This window comes from Protopterus annectens, chromosome 3.part0, assembly GCF_019279795.1.
Source record: "Protopterus annectens isolate FY-2018-M chromosome 3.part0, PAN1.0, whole genome shotgun sequence".
Taxonomy (NCBI): domain Eukaryota; kingdom Metazoa; phylum Chordata; order Ceratodontiformes; family Protopteridae; genus Protopterus; species Protopterus annectens.
Genome location: NC_056731.1, coordinates 541,391,866 through 541,419,715, shown reverse-complemented (window position 1 = coordinate 541,419,715; position 27,850 = coordinate 541,391,866). Strand labels below are relative to the sequence as shown.

The 27,850-nt window shown below is 37.6% G+C and overlaps 1 protein-coding gene across 20 annotated transcripts in view; it reads right to left on the bottom strand.

Moving 5' to 3' along the window:
• CLASP2 (cytoplasmic linker associated protein 2) overlaps positions 1–27,850 on the bottom strand; it is a 7,203,062-nt gene that overhangs the window by 1,325,835 nt on the left and 5,849,377 nt on the right. For all 20 annotated transcript variants that reach the window (XM_044064956.1, XM_044064947.1, XM_044064955.1 and 17 more), the window contains one exon: positions 12,077–12,180. In XM_044064956.1, the coding sequence (XP_043920891.1) occupies positions 12,077–12,180 (104 nt within the window). The remainder of the gene's footprint in view (positions 1–12,076; positions 12,181–27,850) is intronic.

Genomic DNA, 27,850 nt, shown 5'->3' with positions numbered 1-27,850 from the left:
AAGAAGCTGTGTATATGTTAGCTGATGGGGCAGTTCTAACCAATTTAGGCTTTTTCCAGTGTTATAGAGTTGTGGGTTATGAAAGGGTATTTGCTGCAAATTTAGCAACTTTATTATAGCATTGTTCGAGTTTTGTTTTGTGCGATGCCTGAAGATTAGTAAGGATGGGAGTGCTATAAAGTAGTGAAGGGAGGAGCTAAGCAGTTGGAATTGTAGTTTCAGTTGCATTGATCAGAACTAGTTTTTGGTGAGTTTGTATATGCATATGCACATCAAATGTAATATTATCATCCACTATCATCCATAATAATTTGCTAAGAGAAGTGATTTCAATTATTGTATTATTATTATTAGAGAGGATTTTATATCTTGTTTTTTTTTCATGAGATGAATGTGGGGAGAAAAAAAGTAGTTTTCTTTTTTTTTTTGGGGGGGGGGTGAGCATGAATTTTGCATTGCAAGGTCATGTTTCAGTGGTTGTTAAAGCTTCCTGAGTAGTTTTTTTGAGATGTGCTAGACTGTCTGATGTGTATATGAGTGTGGAGTCACCTGCATATTGTATTATGGAGGCCTGTTGTGTGGATATCTAAAGGGTGTTGATGAGAATGTTAAACAGGAGTGGACTGAGGACACAGACTTGTAGTACACTGGTGGTGACTGGGAGGTATGAAGAGAGGGTGGAGTGCCATTGTACATACTGATATCCATTGGACAAATAGTTTTTGAACCACAGAAGGGTGATCTGGGATATATTCGGTGAGGATATTTGAAATACAAGTTTTCTGTGACAAACTGTGGCGAAGGGTTTAGACAAGTCTAGAAATAAGGAGGAGACTAGTTTGCCATTATCTTTAGCTTTATTATGTTTTTGTTTGTTATCTCTAGGTTTTTTGATGGTATCTATAAAGGTTAGAAGTGCAGTGTTACTACTGTAGGAGGGACGGAAGCCATGTTGTGCGGGGCATAGAATATTTTCCTGCAGGAGATAGTTTAGCAATTGTTTTTGAATACATTTTTCAAGTATTTTGGAGAGGAAGGGATAAGACTGCTATATGACTAAAGTTACTGACGTCTGTTGAATTTCCTCATTTGTGTAGCAGGACAATGTCTGATTTTTTTCAGAGAGGAAACCTGGGATTCCAAGACTGAACTATTTTTAAGGACTGAGACAAGGTAAGCAATGTTACTGGCTGCAGAGGAAACTGAAGCACCTGGACAAAACCCACATGGATGCAGGGAGGGCATTCAGACTCCGCACAGAAGGCACCCCAGCCGAGAATTGAACTGGACAACTTCTTGCTGTGAGGCATCAATGCAACCGCTGCACCACTGTGGCATCCATGTGAATTTAGTAGCAGGAACTCAAACAGAACTTTCTTATTATCACCCAGGATACAATAACTGTGCTATGCTGTAAAGAAATGATATTTCTCACAGGCATGTGCGTTTAATTGAAAGCTTTGATACCCATAAAGTAACTGTATCAGATCATGCACCAATAAAAAGTATGATAAATATGCAGGATAGTGACATAATCATGACACTGGCTTTTTCTTATCTCTTAAGAGCAGAATTTATGCAATGGGCAGTAGATATGATCTGACAGTTATTTAGCATATCTAGTAAGTGAGGTAAAATGAAAATGGAACTTAAAATATGCTAGACAGATACATTAGGAAATATTCTAGGAATTTTCAGAAGGGTTGAAAAAGAATAAAACTTTGCAAAAGAAGAGGAATCTCACTAACCAAGAAGATGAGAAATTGTAGAGTGCTAAAGGAAAAACAATGGAGTATTTGGATAATCTGCTTAAGTACAGAAGGGTTGCTGTTAAGTATTTTTTGATAACTCTACAGTACAATAAATATTAGCACAATAATTTAGGCAATAGAAGTAGAAAGACTGTAGCCAAAGTTAAGGAGCCTATGACAAGTAAAACAACTAAACATCCTATAGAGATACTGAAGATATTTCAGAAGTTTTATGAAAAATTATATAAAGCAAAAGGATGGGAAACCTAAGAAAAGACACAAATGGAAATATTTATGGAAGACTTAATTATGCCAAGGGTGGGGGAAAATGAGGTTCAATAATTAACAACTAAGACAGGAAAATATGAGGGGAAGTCACCAGGACAATGTGTTGAAGATTATCTGACTTTAAACAATACTTTAGAGCTATGCAGTTAAGGCCCCATATACATAAATCAAGCAAAAGGTCATAAATCAAAGTGGAAAAAGATTATGAAACGGGTAGCTCAAAAGGTAAACAGAGATGAGGATTTGGGATGCAAGTTCTTAAGGAAAACAGCAATAACCATACACACTATTACATTCATAAAGTAAGGGAAAGTATTTAAAGTGCCGAGAGACTGTGGGAATGGCAAAAGGAGATTTCAGTATGTCCGGGACTAAATGAAGGAAACTAGCAAAGGAACCAAAGTACTGGAAGCAAATAATTGAGGAAGGAATGGTCACAGAATGGGATGAGACTAAGCAGAACTTAGACCTGCATGTTACAGACTGCCATCTCTTTCAGCGACTGGTAACACAGTTTAGGGATAGCAGACAGCTTAGTAAAAACACCTCTGGTAGAGTTTTTAGTTGGGTCTGGAATAAAAGCTGCTGATAAAAAACAGAAAACTAATACAGCATATAAAATACTGTATTATAAACTATAAGAAACAATCAGAGTAGGTTAGAAAAGTCTGGGAAAAGAGAATGGAAAGGCAATTTAAAAGGAGAAATGTGCAAGGATCCCAAGTATGCAACCAAGTCCAGAAGTTTTGTGTAGTTATTTTTATACTTCAAGCAGATGTCAGAGAAATATTCCTCAGCAGGACAGCAGATGTTGGAGATGTGATGGGGAAAAGAAAGATCAAGAGCAGATTTTTTGGACTGTAATAAGTTGGCATATTTTAAAAACTCCCTACAGAGTACCTTGACAGAAACACAGGGAAAAATGGTTGTATGTAAGGAAATGATTCTTCTGAGATGGAATACAGGTTCTGAAATCCCTAGCCTTTCGAAAGTTTAAGTCACTGGCTACCAAAAAAGCAATTACCAGAAAATAGAAATCAAAATGTATTCCCCAACACTAAGGAAGTTCTGGATATTATAAAGTAGGTGAAAGAACCGGAGAAGGGATATTTAGAAAAAGGAAAGGAGCAAATTTCACAAAACTAAATATAATTTGAAGAAATAATATATGCAGAGCAATGCTCAAGAGAAGAAATGAGGCTTAAGTGAAGGCAGGAACTGGCAAACTAAAATGTGATGATGATTTAATAAAAATGCTTAACAAATAAATAAATTAAACAAACTGTGATACTGCCAAACTTACACACCAGATCATTCCTGTTAACACGTCCTACACAAAGACACAAACTGGCCATCAATTATCTGAAATAACTGTTCTGACATATGATTTCTAATCTATCACAATCCATCACTTTTTGTACAGTACACAGCATCATACCATGTATATCATCCTGTTAAATTACAGTTATCTACTCACTATAACTCTGCATCTGTGTTGTTTGTTTTCGTCCTTCCTCAACTAGCGGGTCTTGGATCCATCCTTTGCCACTCTACAGACTTTAGGCTCTGTAGCTTGAGCTCTGTCCCTTACCAACAATCCCTTGACTACTTGTGAGTTATCTCAGATCAAAGTTGCCCTCCAATAACACCAAGAACAAAACAAAAAGGCAGCCCATATTATTTCTGAGTAAGTAATACAACAGGTAAAAACAGAGAAAACATGAAGGAATCAGAAAAGGAGACTGCACCACAGACATTAGAAATTATACAAGAATATCCCTCAAGTCATACCAAAATCCAGGCAAATATGGAAGGGGTGGTGTACAGCCAAAAGCTGCTCTATTCCTACACAATATGTTCAACCTGTAATCAGCTATAAAAGTCTGAGCATTGGCCTATGTAACAGCTGCACAGATGTTACATACAGATGCTTTAGACCAGAAGATGGATGAAAGTGGCCATAGACCTAGTGGAATGAGCTTCAGGACATTTTGGCAATGACAGGGCTTTGCTTTTGTAAATGAAGGTGATGCAATCAGTTAAACTTTTGGCTAGAGTCATTTTTGATACTGCTGTGCCAAATTTAGCTTTACAGAAAGATACAAACAGTTGCTCTGACTTACTGAAATCTTTGGTTTCTGTGAATGAAAAATCTGTATTGGATGTGAACGGCTAGTAAATGAAGCATATATTCATCTAGGAGAGAAAACAGGTAAGTTAACTGACTGACTGAGACTTGCTGCTGACAACACTTTAGGTAAAAAGGAAGAGTTAGTTCGAAGTGACACTGTCCTTGTGAGAAATTGGGTAAGGTAGTTGAGAAGAAAATGCTTGGAGTTCCATCTACCCATCTAACTGAGGTAATGGCCAGTAGAAAGAGTGTTTTCCAGAACAGAAATTTTAACTCAGTTTTTGTTGATGGTTCAAAGGGAGGATCAGTTAGCACCTGTAGAACCAGCATAAGGTCCCATGGAGGTATAGGATCTTTTATTGGAGGCCAGAGCAGTAATGTCCACTTAAGGAAGGCTTTACATAAATTAAGAGAAGCCAAACAACTGTCTAAGCCAGTGGGATAATTTGAGATGATAGCTAAATCCTCCTTAACATTGAAATAACTAGCTCTTTCATTGAAGATGGAAGTCAGAAAATCCAGAACAGCTGGAATAGGCACGGAAAATGGGTCTCTCTTTGAAGAGTCCAATTAGAGAATCTTTTCCATTTAAAGTTCCCTAATGGATGTTTTTTTAGGATGACATAAGGATGCGGCAAACAGGGAGGAAAGCCTGGCACTTTCAGCCATCACTGGAATTGAAGAAACTATGTGCTCAGTTTGAGGGATGATTTGTCAGGGTGAGCCCCGGATGGATGAGAGAGAAGATCCAGTGAAGGCTTCAACACTCATAGAGGGTTACCTCTCTGGTTAAGGGAGAAAGTCCTTTAAGGTGTAGAAAATGGATTCCTATAGCAAAAAGTGTTCTTCCTGTCTTGCTCACTCCTGGAGAAAATCTCTTTCATCTTAGGGTCAAATAAATCTGACCTGTCAAAAGGGGTGTTGACAAAGGAAAACTTGAAAGGATTCACAAAATCACAGAGGTGCATCCAAGCATGCCTTCTAACAGTTAAACCTGAACCCTCCTCTCCAGCAGCTCCTTCTGAGGCGTAAGATATCAGTTTCATAGAGGCAGTGGATAACAACTGGAGGGTGGCCAGCTGTAAAGAAATGGTTTTCTTATGCCACAAAGAAATGGCTCCTGAGAGAGTATTGGAAGACTGTTTTTATCAATTCGCTTTGAAACCTGGTGATATGTGCCAAATAATTCTTGTTTCTTGAGTACAAAGTCCACCCCCCCCCACCAAGTTCATCACCATCTCTTTCCACCTTGAATTATAACTTTCTGTGGGTGCTATGTATAGCAGCCTTAAAGGTGTGGCACTTTAACGGCCCAATCAAATCAGGTATGCTCAAACCACCTTGTTCTATGGGAAGATTCAGCTTATCCCACTTGACTCTTGCCATCTTCCCCTCCGAGAAAAAAATTGTTCAGCTCTTCATTAACTGCTATTCATAACTTCTCTTCTGATTAACAAAAATATGCCTGATAAAAATATAAAACTAATGGGACTAAAACATTTTAACTGCTTGTATCTTGATATCCACATCCATAAATTAAAGCTTCCAATTTCTCATTTTTTTTTGTCTTTTGTTTAGTGTTTTCCCACATATCCTTAGCTGCTACAACAAAATCTTTTTTAATCCATACTAAGTACTTAATTTCATTATTCCCCAAAAATATGGGTATTGCTGAACCAATTTGTGTGTGGTACATAGTTTAGATCTATTGACTTTGTTTTATTTCATTAATTTTGTATACTGAAAAGACTTAAGTGTCTCAAAATGTTCCACAACACTGAAATGTCCTTTTCTGGTATTATCAAGTATAAAATAATATCTGCAAATAAAACCAGCTTTTCTTAACTACCATACCAATTATATCCTTGAATTTCGGAGTCCCTTATTTTCTTCGCTAATGGTTCTAAATATAATGCAAATAACAAAGGGAAAACAGGATACCTCTGACTGGTTCCACTACTCAAACAGAACTTATCAAACAGGAACCCACCCACTTTCATTGTTATCTTTAATCCCTCATATATCTTTCTAATTAACCTTATATTTTTATCAGCGAATGCAAATGCTTTCATTGCCATGCTCATAAAAACCCAGCATACTCTGTCAAATGCTTTCTCTACATCAAGACCCACCAATAACAGTGGTAATTTCTTAAATTCTGCTTCAGTCTGGATCATCACTGTTCCATTCATGCTGACAAATGTTTTCCTCCCTTCCACAAAACCACACAGATCCATATCTATCAGTTTTTGGCATTGCATTTGCAATTTTGGCATCGCCTTTGCAATTTTTCAACCATTATAGACATGAACACTTGATAATTGTGGTTTTGAACTGAAACAGGCCTATATGAAGCTGGAACTGGTGGGTCTTTAAGATCTTTAGGTATTACAGCCACCACCACTTTCTTCCAGGATGTTGGTGTTTCTCCTCCTTTTAAAATATTGTTAAACAAAACCATCCAGATCACTATCAGTTTTTTTTCCCTCCTAGCTTCCAAACTTCCACAGGAATATCATCTATTCCGGCAGACATTCTTGTGACTGGTTATATATCACCATTTTTATCTCATCTCCTCCTATCCTGTTAGTACCCGAGTCTCATCTACCGTTATCCTTTGCATATTTAATTATTCCATAAAGATTAAATAGATGCTTAAAACAAAAAGTTTGCCAAAGAAAATAACATCCACACTGCCTCTCCATTCATTTGTTCTAGTTTGCATCTTCTGGTGAAGGTCAAAATGATAGAAAATTGACCAAGACAGATTAAACTATTCTACTCTAGCAATAATTTCCAACTTATTCTATGAGGTCCCCATGTGAGTTGAAATAAAATCTGGCCTGAAACCTCCTCTAGTAGGCTATACATGGCACAACTCCTTTTGGTGGCACCTAGGGAACATTCTCACTAAGTTCTCAAACCACCTCAAGTGTACTGAGATTATTCTGGATTCCCAAGCTACTCTGTCATGAACAGTGAACCAACCCAGTTACCATGCAAAGGAATATCATTTCTACAGATTACATCAACAGTCTCATCCCTCTGGGTCAGTATCCAATGCTCACACTTCCAGCTAAAAATAGAGACAAAGGCTGGCCTGAAAACTGAGTTTTATCTTATGAAACACATTTTGCTTTGCCACAAAGTCAGGTGTAGTGCCTACAGTACTGTACCAATGCACTCAAGCATTGCTGTATTTCCCAATCCCTTTTTTCTTCACTCATGAACAATTAGGCTGGAATATAATATTTTACAGGTATACGTGCATTTGATCGGCCGGTGGATGGTCGATCAGGTATTGTCGAAAGCAGTGCGGCAAAATCTTAAAAAAGCAATTGCAAGAGTTGCGAATCGCAAAATATTGCCCCCTTTTTGACCCATCGTAGCACTCATTTAGGTGGTAGAGTGGTTGGAAATGTCGAATTCAGTGTTGTTTACGACATTCCGACTGTTCGACATTACGAGATTCGCACATAAAAGTCGGTGTTACATCCGATCGAGCAATGTGCGCTCGATCAATTGAATGTAAACCTATTTTACAAGCTATACAATTGCCTGTTGGTGACAATAAGCTGGCTCAACACTTATTTGCCCCCTTTCCAAATGTTCTAAGTTACAACCAAGCTAAAAATTAAAACAGCTAACTTGTCCTAGGTCTAATTCTGTAAAAAAACAGAATTTATTTCTGCCATTAAGATTAAATTAATAATTTAGTTGTTAACTATTCATTGATCAATAAAAACTGAGACTGCTGTACAGACAAAAATCAGAAAATCAGTTACATTAGTTCTTTGCAATGTGGTAAGGCATGCAATATAAACAGCAATCAGTCCAAACAAGAGTTATGAGTTCATGAGTCCTTTACTAGCAGATTCTCCTTGTTTAGGAGTCTTATAGTCCACGAGGGCACTATGCAACAGTCCTGCTTTCTGTATCCACTCTCTCTTTGGGAGATCCACAACAATGAATAATTTTTTTGCACATTAAAGCTGGCTCCTCTTGTATGCTAAAGTCCGATTAAGTTGAAGGGACACCTAGTTAAATGCTCCTTTCTGGCACACTCAATTTTCCCTTCATTAAGAATATATCTAACTTTTTGGATACGACAGACCCAGAAATAGCAAGAGTCAATATCACAGTCTTTGGTTCCCCTTTCTAGAGTGCATAGCACCACAGCAGGCTTCCAGCAAAGCTCTTCCAGAGTATTTCTGCTTGTTAGCTGGCAGCGAGCAGCAGTGAAAGTATATTAGAAATAGCATGAAAGAATATCTGAAAATCTGACCGACTGAATCAGTTCCCCCACAGAATAGATCTTCTGTAACGGCAGAGAAGTTCATTCTCTACAGATGACCGACTCCAGTATTTACTTATGCTCCTCTTTCTCCTACCAGCCTTTTCGCCAGTAGTTTTACTTTCCTCAGTTCATTATTTCTTAGACAATTCAAAAAACCCCCCAAAAACATGGACGTGCAGGCGATGGAAAGCTATCCAAAAGATGAGGTCCTGTGTTTAAGTTTCTAGCTATATGTCAAAACAGGATATGTCCAGAGACCTCTCTGCTAAGAAAACACCTTACTCACATGCCTTTTACTGAATAGCTGGCTAAAAACAGCAGTTTTAAATGGTATGATTTCATGCACTCTGCTTTTCCGTGTTATTACACACACCTAGTATCACATAACATGCTATGAAAAGAGCAAGATTAATAAACAAGAATATATGAAACACAGAATTAATAAATGTAATGAATACACAGTAGCAAGAACACTATGTATGCAATACTCAAAAGGTATCAACAATAATAACAGATATAGGAATAATAACCCATATATTTATTTCACTTTTCAATCAAAGGGTTCTTTTTCTACATGATCCCAAGACAAATAAACCTCCTCCACCGTGGGTAGCTTTTCCCCATCACCATACAGAAAGAAAGTTACTCTCTTCTAGTAAAGAACCCTGAATTCTTACAGGCACTGCCTTCTAACCCAGTCACCTCATGGTCAGCACTGAACCTTTCCAGAGCAAGTTGGAGATCAAATCACGCAAGACTAAGAGAACAACTTCATCTGCAAGCACCAAAGATGTAGTCCTCATCCAACAAAAGTGAATACTGTCAAATGTTGGCCATTCCATGATAACCTGCTCATGAAAATCATAAACAGGAAAGCAGACTAAAACACATCACTGGAGGAGTTCTAAGCTCACAATGGATGAGTATCTCGTTTAATACCAAAAATGTGTCTAGCACTACCTGAAGACTGAGTTTGTCTCCAACTAGCCTGATGCCACCTGATCCATACTATTTCTCCTTGCAGTGCAAACAGAAAACATTATAGATAGGGCAAGCTCCTCCACCTCTCCAAAAGGGGGCCTCTGCCCTCATACACCTAATCTCAAACATTACTACACAATCAGTTAACAGAATACATATTAGTCTGTATGATCTAAGCTTAGACAGATGGCTGTTTACACTGTCAGAAACTATTTATGAGGCAATGAAGAAAGAACAACACATAGGAGTCCTCTTCATATACGTAAAACATGCCTATGAAACTGTTAACACTACCCTCCTGCCAAATGCCTTACAAAATTTCAGTACTGGCAGCTTGACATTAAAACAGTTCAATGCCTAAATAAGTAAAAAAAAAAAAAAAAATAGTTACTGCTAGACAGGATTGCATTACTTCTAACAGTGGTACATTCTCTGTTGCACTTCCACAAGGCTCAGTCCTTGGTCCTTTACTATTTTTGATTTCCATAAATAATTTACCTTTCAGAAATCCAGCATTAAACTGTGCATTCTATGTAGACAGCATTGCTATCCTCCGAAGTAACAACTCTCTTACCAAACTTCAAAATAATCTACAATTACACTATATTAACCGTAACAAGTGTACCACAATGTTGTTCAGTACTCTCAAACGATATGCAAATCATCACGGTTTGCTTATAACACATAAAAAGGCACCCAACCACACCCCTTGCCCATCAAGGATACCAAGGTGTCACACTTATTTAGTAATGAACATTCACCAAACACACACAAAGGGTCCTATATCAACTAAGACTAACATATAAATACATAAACATCCTACCCTAATCAGCCAGGAAAGCCACTAACATCCACATGCTACTAGCCAAAGTTGAATACTGTTCACCAGTTACAGCAGTTCAATAATCCCCAAATCCTTGCACGCTACAGACCACTGTTAACAGAATCTGCTGATGTATCTCTCTCTGCTCCAAGGAAACACCATTGCACCATGTTACAAAAGGCCAAATGATTACTAATTACAACAAGAAGTTATCCATCCTCCTTAACATAATGAATTTCAAACTCTTAAAGTGCACATACACTCCCTCCTCTAGCTTTGAAACTCCATAAACAAGAAGTAAATTACCTTCCTTAATTAACCTATGGCACCATCATCATATCAGTCAGCCCACTCTTCAAAAAAGCCTTAGGAAGAAAAGACTTTTCAAACATAGCACATCAGACTCTTCCCCCAGGAAATCCAAAAGCTCAGTGATTTCATAATATTCTTTTGAAGCATGTAAAAAAGCAGCATAAATGTACCCACACACACCATGGTTAACTGGTTACCTCCAAAGTGGTAAGTACAAAACAAAGCACATTTCTAAACATTAGAAAATTGCTAAATATGGTTCGAGCTTCAACAATTTACTTGGGTATAATGCTATTTTGTTTCCATGTATATACTACATGCCATGTATACAGTACAACTGCTAATTCTGTTGATGCAAGCAAAATGCAGTGATATGACAAATGCTGGTGGCTTATAATTGTATTTTAATATCCACGAGTTAACACCATGTTAGTGAAATCACATGATCAAGTTTTATTTTTTAATATTCTGCTGATAGCATTTTTGGTTGAGTCATGGAGTCCACCTACTCGCTTGGAAATAAGGAATTGTGTTTGAGGCATACTGAATTTTGAATGCACAAATAAGCATTGCACGTTTTTGAATTTATCCCATGAGTAGCTGGTACAAGGCAGGCTAAAGTAGAACTACATGAACATGCACCCTGTGACCTAACGGCAAGCAGCAGCAGTCCTGGAACACTTTAATGCTGCAACAATTCTCCCAAGACATTTCATGGTATGAAGTCATATACCTTCTGAACAAAAACATATGCAGACAGTACTAGTAAACTGCCACATCCCTAGTGTCTAAACAAGGACCGAGAAGTGGTACACTGCTCCAAAGCCAAGAAATAATCCAGAGTGATCCTTCAAAGTATGAACTCTCAAATATTGGATTCATTTTCCTTTTCAGGACCCTGAAGTATGTTTTTCATAGGATGTTGAATAGCGGAATCCATCCATAACTACTGCCTCTTGTCCTCTTTGGAAAATGGGGACCAGCATCTTATTTTCCACTCTAGAAGTACTCTCCCTGCCATCCAAGAAACACTGAATCAAGATTATATTAACTTAAATGCTGTCATGTATTCACGTGAAATTAGCCAAGTAACTCGTACCTACATGTGTTACTTTCCTATTCCATTATAATTTTGAAACTGTGCAAAAAGTTGCTGAACTATCTTCTGTGAGCTATTTCAAAAGCTGCCCCATCTAGTATGTGCAGCTTACACATGCTAAAGGATTTATGACACAAAACTTCCTTTGTTTTAACAACAAAAAACTGCATAATAATAAAAAAAAAATCTCCTAAAAATAAGTGCGAAAGCCAGTGATCTACATCAGTGGTATAGGCTCAAAACCTCAATGAAAGTTGCTTTCTGGAAAAGTCATTAACACCAGCATGCATGAAGTTCTGCCTACAGTAAATGTGAGACTGTAAAATGACATATGCAATACAGAAATGTATTAAGCTAAATGTCACATGCGCTCTGCTAATGTGATTTACCTTACCTTGTGGAGATATTCTGTGATGTGCTAGTTGGAGATGTAAGGGGGCTAGTCCAATTTGCTGGTGAACGAGGAACTGGTCGTGTTAAAGGACTGCCTGAAGATCCCTGTTAAGATAACAAAGAACATTCTGTCAGAAGATCACACATCATATACCTGCTTTTCCAAAAATACAGTGACATCAAAGGTTAAGTTCTAGAGAATGCAGGAAGATGTGGCAAACCAGTATCAACTAAAACACAGACAGCCCATATCATGAAACGATACATACTACTTTCACAAAAGGCACATTTTAAGTACTTAATACAAACTCATAAGAAACCGGACATTTACTTATTTATTTGACATATGTTTAGCAGGAAGGTCCAACTGGGTCAGAATGAACCCCCTTTTCAGTGCAGGCCAGGGGAGAAAAGCTCCAGTTACAGACTGAAATGTACATTTTTTTAAATAGAAAAAAATGAAATATACAGAAACTGTTTGAGTGCTCCAGTTACAGACTGAAGTGTACACAATTTCTATATCAGAAGACAGAAATGTACCAACTTTTTAAACAAAACACAATATTACAAGCCATACAAGCAATAGGTATATTGTGATAAGGCAATGACTAACCATTTTTATAAACACAGAACACAATATTACAAGAAATACAAGTACCAGGTACATTGCTAGAATGTGGAGATAAAGATACTGAAACAGAAGAGAGATGAAGCACTACAGAGTAGGAGGGAGGGATACTAGATGGAAAGAGAAATAAAGGAGAGATTAGCCAGGATCAGTATATGGACACAGCCAAGAGTTGTTCAAGTGTTGTTTCAGTATAAGTGTGAAGGCAGATAGGTTAGTAATAATTATTACAGATAGAGGGAGTGAGTTCCATAGTTTTGCTACATAGTGAGAATATAGGCTTTGTCCAGCAGCCTTTGAGGGTTTTGATACATTGAGAAGCTGTTTGCTCTTTTGCAGACCTAAGAGTTCTGCTTGGGTTGTAAGGATTGATTATGTTAGTTAGAGCTGAACAAGCTAGGAGTTTATAGACCAAGTTGTGGAGTGTAAGTAGTTGAGTATATAGTAGCTGGTTGGGGAATTCTAGCCAGTTTAGTTTTTTTAGTGATATACAGTGGTTGTGTTTTTTGAGTTAGTGGCAAACTTGGCTACTTTATTATAGCACTGTTCCATTTTGGATGTAGAGGAGCTCTGCAAGTTGGTAAGTATAGATGCGCCATAAAGCAGGGAGTGGTAGGAGTAAAGTTTTGGCAAGAGTAACTCTGGTTAAAGAGTTTAGAGAGTGTTTGTTCCTATAGACTGTGGCAGCTTTCTGAGGGGTTTTCTTTATGTTTTATTGAATATGGAGACCAAAGTGTACGTGCGTCTATGACAACACCTAGCAGCTTGGTGTGGTGGACTACTTCAATATTGGTATGGTCAGTGGAGTGAATTTTGAAATCGTTTATATCAGTAGTGTAGGTTTTTGGCTGAAAGAGAAGCAGCTTGCTTTTTTTGGGTTGAGGAATAGCTGGCAGTTTGAAATCCAGGATTTAACAGAAGAAAAAGTTTGTTGTGTATCAAAAAGGAGCTGGGGTAGTGTGGGAGAAATGCAGATAACTGTGCAATTGTCTGCATATTTTATGAGTCTTTCATTTGTATGGGCAGTACACAGGTCGTTAGCAAATATATTAAAAAGTAGGGGTCCCAAGATGGATCCCTGAGGGACTCTGGTAGGGTTTAGTAGAAAGAGGGAGATAATATTTGACCACTTTACTGCTTGTTTTCGATTGTGTAAGTGACTGTGGAACGATTTTAATGTGGGAGAGGTAAGTCCTAAGTTAGAGAGCCTGTTCAGGAGTAATGGGTGTGATACGATGTTGAAAGACTTTGAAAGGTGAAGAAATAGAGAAGAGACATAGTAACCTGCATCTCAAGCACCGTTTACTAATTCAGTGAAGGCTAGGAGGGCTACTGATGTGCTATGGCCTGTATGAAAACCATGTTGTGTGTTTGTAAGGAGGTTGCTATGCTGTAAGTAATTCAGGAGTTGAATAAGAATACATTTTTCCAGTATTTCGGATATGGGAGAAAGTATGGCTATGGGTCAAAGGTTTGTAAGTTCAGTGGAGTTACCTATGTGAACGGGGATAACATAGGACATTTTCCAGATGTTAGGCAATGTGGATTCAGATATAGATCAGTTGATCAAGATGCTGCCTGGGTATGCTATGGAATCGGCAGCTAATTTTAGGTACATGGGGGGAGGCTATCGGTGGAGTAAGATCATGATATGAGTTTGTGCAGTAATCTTTTTATAAGAATTGTAGGTATTGGCTGTAGAAAGAAAGTGGTATGGTTGTTGGAAGGAGGTTTGATGCTATGCAGGTTAGAAGGGTGTGGGCCAGATGAAGGAACATCATTAGGGGTAGTAAGAGAGGAAGGGGGGCAGATGTAGGGGTTTCAGTGATCAGTTCGGCTACAGATTTTATAAAGTGGGTGTTAAAGTCTTCTGCAATTTGAGAGGGAGGGGTATTGAGTGAAATCCTGGAGTCTTTTTTAGTTCCAAGGTGAAGTAAGGTTGTGATTACAAGCCAGAAATTTTTTGACTGGTTATATGTTCCTCCTGTAGATGAATAAAGTATGACTGTTTATCTTTGGTGACCTGTTTTTTTGCTTGGTTACATAGTTGCTTGAAATGAATTAGATCTTGTTCAGTTTTTATATTCCTTAGTTAGCCAGGGGACAGGATTGCTTTTGATTCTTTTAGAGTGAACTGGAGCTAAGGTGTCTAGTAATTTTAGGAAGCAATTGTTAAAGTTGTGTATTGCCTCATCTAGCAGTTCCTAAGTAGTTTGTTAAACATGTCTTTAGAGAAACTGGTAAGCTGATGAACAGATTTTAGAGTGTGTGTTTTTTGGGGGGTGAGTGTTAGTCCTAATGGCAAAAACAAGAAGTTGGTCCCTTAAGGTGCTTGGATGTGTGCCAGCAATGGTAAAGTTAGAAAGGCATAATATACCAGGATCCAGCCTAAGGTTGATTATTGAATTTAGTGCTTGTTGTACCTAGTAGGGCAGGAGATGAGTTGTGAAAAACTATATAGGTTGAAGGTATTCCTAGGTAGTTGGGATGTGAGAGTTTGCGATTCTATGTTAATGTCTCCTAGAATTATAGTTTTGTGTGGAACTGTTTGGGTTGCCCAGTTTAGAATGCATTCTAGGATGGGAGTATTTTGACCTAGGGGGATGCGGAGTACAATTATTTATACTTGCTTTGTATTGTTAAGGTTTAGGAAGGATATGAGCAATTCTGTTGTGGAAAAAAGGAGTGTCATTTGTGTATGCTGTGATATTAAGGTTGTCAGGACAGAGTACTGCTATGCCTCTGCCTTTCTTATGGGTTCTGTCTAATCTGAGTATGTTGCAGTTGGGAGGTAACAATTCTGAGTCAGCTATGATTGGCTTTAGCTAGGTTTCAGTAAGGGCTAGTCTGTCATGTTTATGGTGGTCTATCAGTGTGTGAAGAGGGGATACTTTGCTGCATATATTTCTGATGTTAAGTGTCATAAAGTTTAGTTTTTCTGGAGATGTTGTATTTGTTTGACTAGTATTGGTACCTGGGTTAGGGTGGATGTCACTGCATTGAGACAAAAGAAGAGATTAAATTAGAAGTATATTTTGTTTACTTTTTTCGGGGGAGTAGAAGTATGAGGTATAAGGAGGAGTTGCTATGTGCAGAGTATATTAAGTTTAGGGACTGAGTGGTAGGGTAAGTTGTATAGAAATAGTTGATGGGCAAAATTCCCAAAGTAGAGACAGTATGCTTGGTAGTAGGAAATAAATGCATCAATAAGGCTAATCATTTTGGGGGTAAGATGTGGGAGTTATGTTGTGTGTGTATGTCTTATTAATGAAGTGGTTATTGTGGCTAAGAGTATTATTCTGTGGTAGTAGTGCTTGTTTGAGAGGTAGTTTGATTTGAGCTTCTTACTGCGTGGAGTACTTGGGGTGGAGTAAGAAGTTAGTGAAGTGAGTACAGTCTGGGGGTGGGAATTGTGCATTATATGTAGACTAGGTTTTGGTAGTGAGTGGGATTAAGGGAAAAGTAAAAGGAAGATATTGTTTCAGGGAAGAAAGGATGGAGCTTATGTAAGTATAACTGTAGGAGTAGTGGGGGGGGGGTCTGGGGGTAAGGTAGGGGAGCAGAGTCAGCCCGACCGAAGCACTGTATTGTTAAAACTCAACATGTACTATGACTATAGGACTTCCTGAGGAAATACCATAGCAATAAACTTAAGACCTTTTTTAGAATTTACAGAGGTATTTGGTGCAGTAGCTGCTCCCAAAGAAAATCATCTTCAGTACATACCTACAACAATTTGCTGTACACTGTTAGAAATATTTTTCTCTCTCATTCCCATGCATCAGGGTAAATGTACTTCTTGCCACTGTATGTTACACTTTCAGGCTAAGTTAGCACACTTCACCAAGCTCCTGGTTCATGGAATCTAACCCCCATATACTACATATACCCACCTTGTAGGACAAGAAATGTATGAACAAAATAAACAAAACCATTGTAAATAAGGTATTTGCTCAAAATATGTGAAAATATATTCACAGCTGCCGGATGGAAAGGACAGGCCTGTTAAATTAAATGATGTAGCAAATGTGTATCTATTATATACAACAAAAGATGTCATCCACAATGGGAAACCAATGGGGATATTATTAAAAAGGGAAACTTAAACCTCTATGAAGGCCAGAGTCCATAACAGCAAATGTCTCAGAAGTCTGGGTCCTAAAGCATCAATGCACCAAACTAGGCCTAACTCTTACTAGCAAGGGTCAAGTAATAATGCCTTGAAAAAATATGAGCTGATAAGTGGCCATGGCACAAACGTCCGCAATGAAGACATTTTTGAAATAACCATATGAAGCAGCTATGTCTCTAATGGAGTGGCCTTTGACAGCTGCATTTCTGAATGGATATATAAATCTAATAGAAAAAGACAATGCAGTTAGAAATCTGTATGAAAATGTTTTGTCTCCAGTAAAGTGACCTCTACCAAAAATATTTTTCAAAGAATGCTTCATTGTCTGATAATAAAATACAACATAGATAACAATCAATTTAAAAAGGATTTTCTTATTAGTGCATCTCTTTCTCTCAGGAATAAAGGCAAATGGCTGCTGTGTTTTTCTAAACTCATGTACCTTCCAAAGGCAAATCCACAGCTTGAAGAGCAAATCCAAGATATGAAAGGCCATTTCTCCTCTTGACTAAAAAAAAAAAAAGTAGGTGAGTATAATTGCTCGAGGACAACTCTGATACTGCCTTCTGGATTTCATATGGGTGGGTTTTAAATGACACTCAAGTTGTGTGAAAGATTGAAAAAATGAGCATCCAACACATAACTAGAAACTCTGAGATTCTGTGAGCAGAGGCGATGGCCATTTAGAAAAAGAAATCTTCCAAGAAATGAACATCAGATATGATGAAGATGCAAAAAAGATGGGTAACAACCCCTTCAACCATGAAGTTAAAGACAGTAGGTGAAGGTGCAGAAACATTACAAGATATGCTTAACCAGCTATTGCTCTCCTCCATCATAAACACAGTTCTGACAGGTACAGATGCCAAGTGCACATACTCTGATTGTCGAAAAATTGAGAAACAAGTCAAACAGCCTGAAAGAAGACAAAACTATTTACATGCCATACAAATCAGCCATGACAGAATACAATTCCACCCACTTGGAGAACCTTTACCATTTCTTCTTGGTGACATGATGACATCTGAAACTCTTCCTGGGAAGGATGAGAGATACAAGGTATTTAAGTGAATAGCCACTCATTGACATGGAGCTCATCACTGCTACAAAAGAGAGGGAACTCCTTTGCTTTTAATGAAATACTTTTCTGCACTGTCAGAAAACTGGGAGTCTGAAACCACATTCTTCCTGGCCAACACAGGGCAATAAGAATGCGTTTTCTAACGATTTAGAGAAAAAATATGAAGGCGCACACAATCATATGTAGGGGGGGGTGCTAGCGTAATCTTCCCTACTACAAGACAGAACGTGTCCAATGTAAAACCCCCCTTGTCCTGCTGAACTCTGCTACACAAAAAAGGAAATTTTCTTATATGCTGAAAAGCTTACCTTGTTAGATGCTTCACTCCTAGAAGATCCTGTCTCCAGATGGGAATTGGAGGTGAAGCTCAACCTGCCAGTACAATGCCTTTCTCGATGGATATGAAAAGCTGCTAGTAGTTATCAGCCTTTTGATATCTCTCTGCAGAGGGAATTAAGAATACGTGCAGCCCTGCTTATTTATCTATTACTTATCTAATGCATCTGACACAATGGGTTTGCTGATCGCAGTTCCCCTTCTTGAGGTACTATAGCAAAAAAATAAATAAATAAAAACATAAAAAAAAACCTGCCCCAAGCACCAAAACATTTATGTGCAGTCCTTTCCTGGAGAGTCCACCTACCATGAATACTGATGAGCTAAGTTGGACTTCTGAGCCAACTAGTGAAGCATTTAACAGAAATTGTGATGGATTTTGCTGCAGGAAGGCAAGGCTTATACTGTGGTTGGTGGCAACTTTTTCCCAGTCTAAACAAAAATGACAGGGATACAACACCAGAAGACTAGTGCAGGCAAGATGGCTCTGTAGGGACTGACCCTGACCATATATTACAGTGTAGCATGTAACAGATGCCTAAAAGGAATCAAGGCCCTATCATCCAGACAGTTAACTGATGCTCTTGTGTGAGTAGATGCAGTCTGTGAAGAAGTTTGTGGTTAGCTGCCACTGGCCATTTCCAAAAGAAGGAGAACCACAGTTCCATGGGCCAGAATGGAGTCACCATAACGATCTTGGGGGATTCCTTCTGAATCTTCATAAGTACCCTGGAAATTAGTGGAAAAGCATCCATGAACAGTGCTGTCCAAGGAAACGGAAAGGCATTTGTCTTCCAGGCCTTCTTGCATGGAGTTCTGGAGCAGAATCAGAGTAGCATATTGTTTAAAGAGGAGGCTAAGAGGTCTGCTTCAGGAACTCCCCACAGATCAATCAAACTTTTAAAGACCCCAGTATATTTTCCATTAGTGAGGGTCTGCCCTTGTCCTGCTCAGTCTGCCTGTCAAACAATTTTGCTCTAACAGAATGTAGGATGCCTATAGCTTGAGACTTTCCTATGAAGCTAAAAACCAAGGTAACACGACTAGCCTGCAGAAGAGGTACTACCTGGTACTCCCTTGCTTGTTGATATACCTACATGACTGTGGTATCATCTGCACTACTTGAAGAGGTCCTGGGGACCAAAGATGATTCAGAGAGTTGAGTGCAATGATCAGGGCAAGCATTGCTTTTAAATTTATGTGCTTGTATCTGTCCTTGGTCTCCCACATACCTTGCACTTTTATTCCTCCTAAAGCTGCTACGAGAGAGACGAGGTGACCTGGATTTATGAATATCTGTTGTCTCCACTATGTGATTTCTCTTCTGACAAACCCCAGCACTGGGATCTGAAAAGACAAGGGGTGTTGGTGCTGGGACCAAACAAATTCACATACCACTGTATCTTTTTCATGTGGAGTATTGCCAAGGGTATCACAAGAATCCTAGAGGCCGCAAGACCCAAAATTCTGATATATTTCCCCACAGTGACAGATGTCTGAGTGGGAAACCATAGATACAGATCTATTTTTTCCTGTGGAAGAAATGTTCTTTGAATTGTGTTGTCTAATTGACATCCCAGAAACACAATCTTGTAAGAAAGACTTTTGAATGTTCTCTTGAAATCCCAGCTTGAATGAGAGATCTCTCACCCAAGAAAGAGATTCCTGACACTTCGAAAAAGGCTCGGCAAAGATAAGCAAGTCAACTAAATATTGAGAAATGTGGATACCCTGTAGACTACAATGAGCTATAAGTGGAGCGAGACACTCTGTGAACACTCTTGGTGCAGTGCATAGTCCAGAAGTTAAGGTTGAGAACTGACAATGTGATTCAGACACACAAAACCTTAAGAAATGTCTGAAGTCTGGATGAATAACAATGTGATGGTAACCATCTTTTAAATCCAGTATTCCCAGGAAACATGAAGGAGGAAGAAGATTTAACAAGTTGTCAAATGACAATTTTGAACTTGGGCACTACTGCGAACAGATTTAGGAAAGAAAGATATAGAACTCTCCAAGCATTTTCTTCCTTTGGCACTAAAAAAGACATCCTTGAATAATCCCCTTTACCAAATGGGAAAGGGGAACTGGTTCTATCACTTCGTTGCACAGCATGTAATGAGGGACAGGTGGAAACAAAAGAGTCTGGTCTCAAGTATAAGGAATTATCCCTGGAAAAGAGGAATTTATTCTCACTGCCATCTGCAACCTCGATGAACTACCTTCAGAATTAATTTACCTGAAACTATCTGTTGCCAAAGAGAAAAGGGGAGTTTAAGACTTTCTGCAAGAAAGAAAAAAGTGCTGCCAAGGTAGGATGGGGGAACAAAGTCTCTTTAATAGTCATTCTTACTTACTGGACTCTCCTTGCTTTGGGAAATTTCCAGAATTCTTCTTGAAACTCTCGTCATTTCTTCTTAAACATCTGTTTACCTGCATTTTGATGAGGCTGCTTATTTTGTTTCTTACCAAAAAGTGGATGAGGGGTTACAGAATCCCTTGGAAAAATTGTGGAAAGGTGGGCTGAAAATACTAGAAATTCCTTGAATCAGCTTAGCCCTTTCATCGCACTTTTTGATCACCTCTGCAGCACAGGAGCAAAACAATAACTCTAGCCAAAGGAGAATTTAAAACATCATTTTATCATCATCTGGAAGGTTCTAAGAACACAGCCTTGCAAACCTCTTCACAACAGTATCAGTAGCGACATTCCTTAAAGAAATATCAACAGAGTCATACACATATTGTATACAAAGAGTAATGCCTTGAAAACTAGAATAAATTAAATTATTTAAAGCTGATTTTTCTTCAGAAGAAGAAACTGCAGACAAGTATTCTTCATACTTTCGCAATTAGTCATGATGAATCTTAACACGAGCCTGACAATTCAAATTTTTGAAAATCAAAGCTGCAGAAGCATACACATTTTTTCCATACTTCTCAACAATCTTCACATTCTTATCAGAATTAGTAGGATTGGAATTAATTAAATGTGCAGCAGAAAGATTAATTAAAGCTATAGTTGCTGGATCAGATTTGGGAAGAGTGTATAAAAAACTTAAAAGAAATGAGGAACATTATACATCCAAGATGCCTTTTTAGGGGAAGATGGTAAAGTACAGTTTTGTACCTACCATAAATGTAGATGTGAGATGTTTAGCTGACAACATGCCTTGTAAAACAGCTGTGGAACTGTCAGTGAAAATACAGGCAGCAACATACACATCCTCAAAGACTGACTATTGGAGAAAATGATGCAGGTTCTGGAAATTCCTGTTTTAACAGTTCACAGCATTTTAATAGGGACTAAGAAACATCTGGGCTCTACCACTGAAAACACTGGCACATTCTAGAAATAATATCACAGAAACAGACCCCCCCCCCCAAGGAAAGTCAAAACCGAGCCCTACTCCGAATCTGAATAAAAAATCTGAGGAAAAAAACCTGTATCGGTCCCCTCATCTCCCGAGCAGTTTCTAAATCTTGAAGCTCTTCCAGAAAGGAGGTAATCTCCTTTTCTTTTACCACAAACCACTTCAAAGAAAGATTAACAACTTGAACTATACCCTGAGGCAGGCCCTGTAAACTACTACTGTCCAAGGAAATTTGAGGAGGCATAAATACATGTCTAGTTTTCTGTTTCTTTTGACAGGAAAGAGGGACCAGCAGTGTTATTAATGAAGGTAGCTTCCTCAGGGATGGGCACAACATTCTGACAAAACAGGGAAGCCTTCCATGCTCCCATTCACAGGACTGACAAAAGTGGCTCTCCCTTGTCCACTGAGGGGACCCCAACAGCTACAGAGGACGTGATTAACACATAGGCTATAGTGGCTATAGGTGCTACACCAGATGAATCCAGGGAAAAAGATGAGTGGTCTCACATACAACTAATGGTCACAGCAGAGTCAACTATCTGCAACTGAGGCAAACTGCTAGCCTGCTGTGATGGCAAAGGTTGTTTGTTTAGCTTATTCATTTTGTGGCTAAAAGAAGGATCAAGTGTGGGACCAATAGACTGCTCTATGCGGAGTACAAAAATGGTGCATCTTTTCTCCTGGAATCAAGCAGCAAATGCCAGTAAAAACAAAAAGTTTTTAAAAGTCACTTTTTTCACAAACACTTTTGTAAAAGCACTATGCCAGCCCATAAAGTAAAATGCACAACTTCTCCAGACGAGAAAATTGTTTGTTTTCAGTTACTTTAAACAGCTTTTAAAGTGACAGGAAAAAAAAAAAAAAAAAGAGAGAGCTCCAAATTAAAACTACAGTACAGTCTCATGACAGTCCACTAAATCACAAACTCCTAAGCTTTAAAATAACTTTTCCTCAAGAGGAACGTAGCAATAATACACAAAATTATTAAATGGAAGTTTTTTTTTTCTCCAAAGGGAACATATCTGCCCAGCATAGGAACAGCACAAGTCAACCATCAATCCTCAAATACCTCAGGAGTGTACTCTTCGGCGTCAGTAAAGTCCTGAAGGGATTTGAACACAAAATTAAGAGTTTAGATGTGTGGAAGGTGCCCTGAAATTAAGGAAGTTGGCCAGCTGTAATACCGCTGGCAAGATATAACCCATATAGCTAAGGCCATTACCGCAGTGATCAATCTGATGGACATCCACTGTTGCCTGGGCCCAAAAGGGAGTCACTACAATTATCTTTGGGAGTCCTTCTGAATCTTTAGAATGAACCTGGATGTCAGTGAAAAGGCATACAAGAACATTTGCATCCACAGGAAAGAAGAGCCATCTGTCTTAAAGGCCTGTCTGCAAGGAATGCCCTAGCAGAATTTCTTTAGCTGTCTGTTGTGAACGAAGGCAGACAGATCTGAGGAGTTCTCAACAGATGGATAAATTCCAAGAAGACCAGAGAGGTCAGTTTCCATTTCTGAGGATATGTGCTGCTCCTGTTTAGGAGCTTATCTGCAATGATGTTTTGTTCTAATGGAATGCAGGTAGCTTGAAGGTAAAGAACGAGCTGAGTTGCTAGTTCCCAGGCTATCATAGCTGTACAGCTAAGCCTATAAAGTGGATATGATCTGGTTCTCCCGTTTGTTTCTGTACCACATCATTATGGTGTTGCCTGTGATTACTAACAGAATTCCTGGAGTCCAAAGCTAATTTATAAATTCAAGAAAAAATATTTAATGCTATCATTTTCTTGACATTTCTGTGTTTTATTTTGTCTTGTCTGTTCCACAGGTCTTGTCCTTTCACCCCATGGACTAGGCTCGCCAAGCAATGTCTAAGGGATCTGCGATTACTGTACATGTGTTAAGGTATATATCTATGGGTGGGAGCAGAAAAAGAGAAGGGGGGACTTAGGTTCAGAGATAACCAACCCACCAACCAAACAAAAGTAACCTCCTTCTGCCAAACCCCAACAATGGGATCTGGTGTTGGGTTCAAATAGATTTGAGGAACTACTGAATTTTTTTCTTGTGATGTCCAGCTACAGGAATCACGATTACTGCAGAGACCATGAAACCCATAATCCTGAGATAATTTCCTGGCTGAGGTCAGAGACAAGGTGGAGAAATTCAGAAACTGTTCTTTTGTTTTGAGAAAGAAAACATCTCATGAGCATTGCATCCAGAAGGAATCCCACAAATACTATCCTGCTAGAAGGAATGAGAATGACTCTGTCAGGTTCGGGATAAACTCGTGGATAACCCATCTAATTGTCAAGGTTAGCTTTGAAGGAAATAGGCAAAAATGTCATGGCTTAACAACATGTATGGACAATTTGTTTCAGAGATGGGGAAATTAATGCGCAATGCAGCTGCCCATCCATATTTCAGTTCTATGGTGGTGGAGATTCATAGCTTTGATTCAAGTGTTTCTGTAACTATTCAACCAGTGAAGGTATAAGAGATTAATTTGGGTCCCAGACATACATCTACATGTAGGTGTCTTTTAAACAGACAGAGAGTTTTTAGGGATAGGTCTTCCAGTCTGCCTTATTAGCTATGGGTTTTTACGCCATAACCTTTTTAGAAAGGAACATCTGGTGCCTTTATACCTGCATGACAGATCTGGCTAGGCACACACCAAAAGAGGCACTGTACTCGGTAATTGGTTTAATTATAAAAGAGAACATTAGGACAATAAATTAAAGTTATGTACTTAACCATAACGCTAGATCCATTTTGTCTTGTTTTTGTCCAATTCAGAGTTTGGATCATTTGATCTGATCGGCGCAACCTCATCACTTTCCAGAGATCCCCTTACCCATAATTCTCTACTTTCCTCAGAGTACCTCACATCAAGTCTGCTTGCATATAGCTAGAATACAGCATCCTTTTTTTTTTCCCATAATAAATTTTTATTGATATTTATTTTCAAAATACAATAAAATCACACACATAATTCACTACTATTACTATCAAAACTATATACAATATCTACACGAACTGCTTCCATATAAAAATCGTCATTATTCCAAAAAAGAAGACACCAGGGAAGAAAAACAAAGCCAAAACATTTGTAGAAGTACTTTGCGTCCATACATATCATACATAATTTCAAAACATTGTTTCCTCCACATATACATCCAAACTTTAATATATTCCTAATAACAGTATTATGCTAATATAATGTTAAAAACCTTTTCCCATATTTTCGGGTTATTAATATTTTTGTTACTTTGCTTCAGGAGTAATTTATGTGCTTTATAGCCACAAGCTTGAAATTATCCCATGATGTCTTATCTGGTTCTAACCAATTTGTAGCTATATATAACTTCATCAGCAAAAAAATATTTATACATATTATAGTTTGTGACCTAGAGAGCTCTCTTGGAGGAACATGTAGAATCATAAATTCCCATGATAACGTTGAACTTTGATAACCCATCTTTTGTAGTTGTGTTCTAAGAGAGTTCCAAAGTTTATATATACACTTGCAGCTCCAGAACATATGAAGAAGATCTGCCGTTTGATTTGTGCAATATGGACAAGTTGGAGAATTCCTAGGATTAAATTTATGTAACCTAAGACGAGTATAATAAGCATTATTCCAAATCATCAACTGCGTATACATCAATTTTTGAAAAGAGACCGATTTTATTGTTAAATCAATTGCTTTTAATACCTGATTATCTGCTACTGTCATTTTGTTTACCCAATACCCTGACAACAGAATTTTATCCTGGAATTTTAAATCTTTAATTAATTTATTTGTTGTTGTTATAAATTTGACCTCCTGTTGGAGAGCCTGCCACAATTCAGAGCATTTATCCACAATTCCAACTACCGGTTTAAAGTTTTCAAAATGACTCCGAGCAAGTTCTCTGATTTGTCTCATGGCAACCATATAACTCTTAGGAAGATTCAATTCCTGCCTAACTTGCAAAGCCGATAAATGAAATTTATTAAAAACATCAATCAGAGTCAAATTAACTATTAATGGGAATTTACTAACATTAATCAACTGATTATTTAGCTTAAAATTGGGATTCCTATGGAAAGGCTGAAAAACCATCATATATTGCAACAAGTCTACTGATTGGAATAAATTTTGCAAAGATGACACATATGTTTTTAAGTGGTCCATAATCCCATACTTTATCAAACTAGTTTTATCCAAAAAGGGTAAAGCTTTAGGATTTATGTTCCGATCTAGAATATGCTTGTAATTCAAGACCACCCAAGTTGGTATCCACTTTGTAATAATTACCTCGTAATTAGTAATTCTTAAACACCTGTTGGCGTTCACAATTAAATAGTATACTTCAAAATTCGGTAACTCAAGTCCTCCTCTACTCTTCGGGGTCATTAATTTCCCATACGATATTCTAGTTTTCTTTGGCTCCGAAATAAATTTAGCTAGATCTTTATGAATTTGTTTAAAAACTGTCTTTGTAATTGATACTTGAGCAGACCTAAAGATATATAACATTCGTGGTAATATATTCATTTTCACTATTGATACTTTTGCCAATACCGGTAGTCTTAAATTCCTCCATCTGCCACAATCAGCTACTATTAGTTCCCATACTCGTTTAATATTATTACTATAAAAGTCCTTATTATCCGTAGAGAAGCTAATACCCAAATATTTGATATTTTCTTTACATGAAATCTTCCCCAACAGGGACATTAATGAAAAAGGTTTAGGGGTTCTTAACGGGAAAATACTAGTTTTCTCCAAATTAATTTTGTAATTAGAATCTTCTGAAAATTCGTTTATAACATTTAATATCTTTTCACTATCAGAAATTGGGGTTGTACAATAAATAATAAGATCATCAGCAAATGCAGACATTACTAATTTATTCCTATAAAGTATTGGTGCATTATGATACACATTTTGCTTAATATATAAAAATAGAGGTTCTAAATAAATGTTAAACAATAAGGGGGACAAAGGGCAACCCTGCCGTGTACCATTTTTAATCTGTATTCTTTTAGAATAACTCCTATTAATATATAATGTAGTATACAGATTACTATATAATATTTGTAGTATCAGAATAAATTCCTGTGGCATATTGAAATAAGGCAACACATCAAACAAAAAGTTTATATCCACTCTATTAAATGATTTCTGAGCATCTATTATAAGGGCATAAATATTAGAGTTGTTTTGTTTAGCATACATCATCATATTATGTAGTGTAAGTGTGTTATCACTAGTTTGTCTAGTTGCCATAAATCCAGCCTGTTCCTTAGAAATTAAATGGATCATAATCTTTTTTAATCTACATGCTATAATGGTAGTGAGAATTTTCATATCCACATTTATTAATGCTATTGGCCTGTAATTATCCGGGTTTTGGGGATCTGAATTAGCTTTATGTATAAAGATTGTTTTTGACGCATTAAGGTGAGGGTCACTAATTTTATTTCTGATTATGTAGTTAAATACATGAGACAATATTTTACCAAAACTATCAGCAAACTCTTTATAATATTCAACTGTCAAACCATCAGGACCTGGTGACTTATGTACTTTCATATGTTGAATTACATATACTATTTCCTCTGAAGATATAGGTTTAATCAGATCACCTTTAGACTCGCTTCTAATTTTGGAAAATTAATTTTTTGCAAGAATCTTTTATTCTGTTTATGTATAGACCTATCAATTTGACCCTCATAAACCTTGGTATAGATTTTTTCGAAAATATCAATAATATCCTCAGTTTTAGAATACACTGTGTCATTGCATCGTATTTCCGAAATATGTACTGTTGTTTTCGATTGATTTATAATCCTTGCCAATGCTTTTGACGGTATTTGAACATTATTGGCATATTTCACTAAACACCTATGCTCCTGAAGTGTTACTCTACTATTAAGCAGCAAGAAGAGATCCCTTTGACATTTCAACATTTCCTTCTCTGTTTGAGCATTAAAATTCTGAATCAGTTCTTTCTCGAGTAGCTTCACTTTTGTTTCTATTTTTTTAATATCATTGTTTTGCCTTTTCTTATAATATGAGGCTTTTGCAAAAGAAATCCTCTAATTTGAGATTTAGCTGCTGCCCATTCAATATCAGGAGTATGTTCCTGAAGCTTCATCCTATCTATTAAACCTTTCAGATATTTTACAATTCCATCTATTATATCCTTTTTATTTAACAGATTTG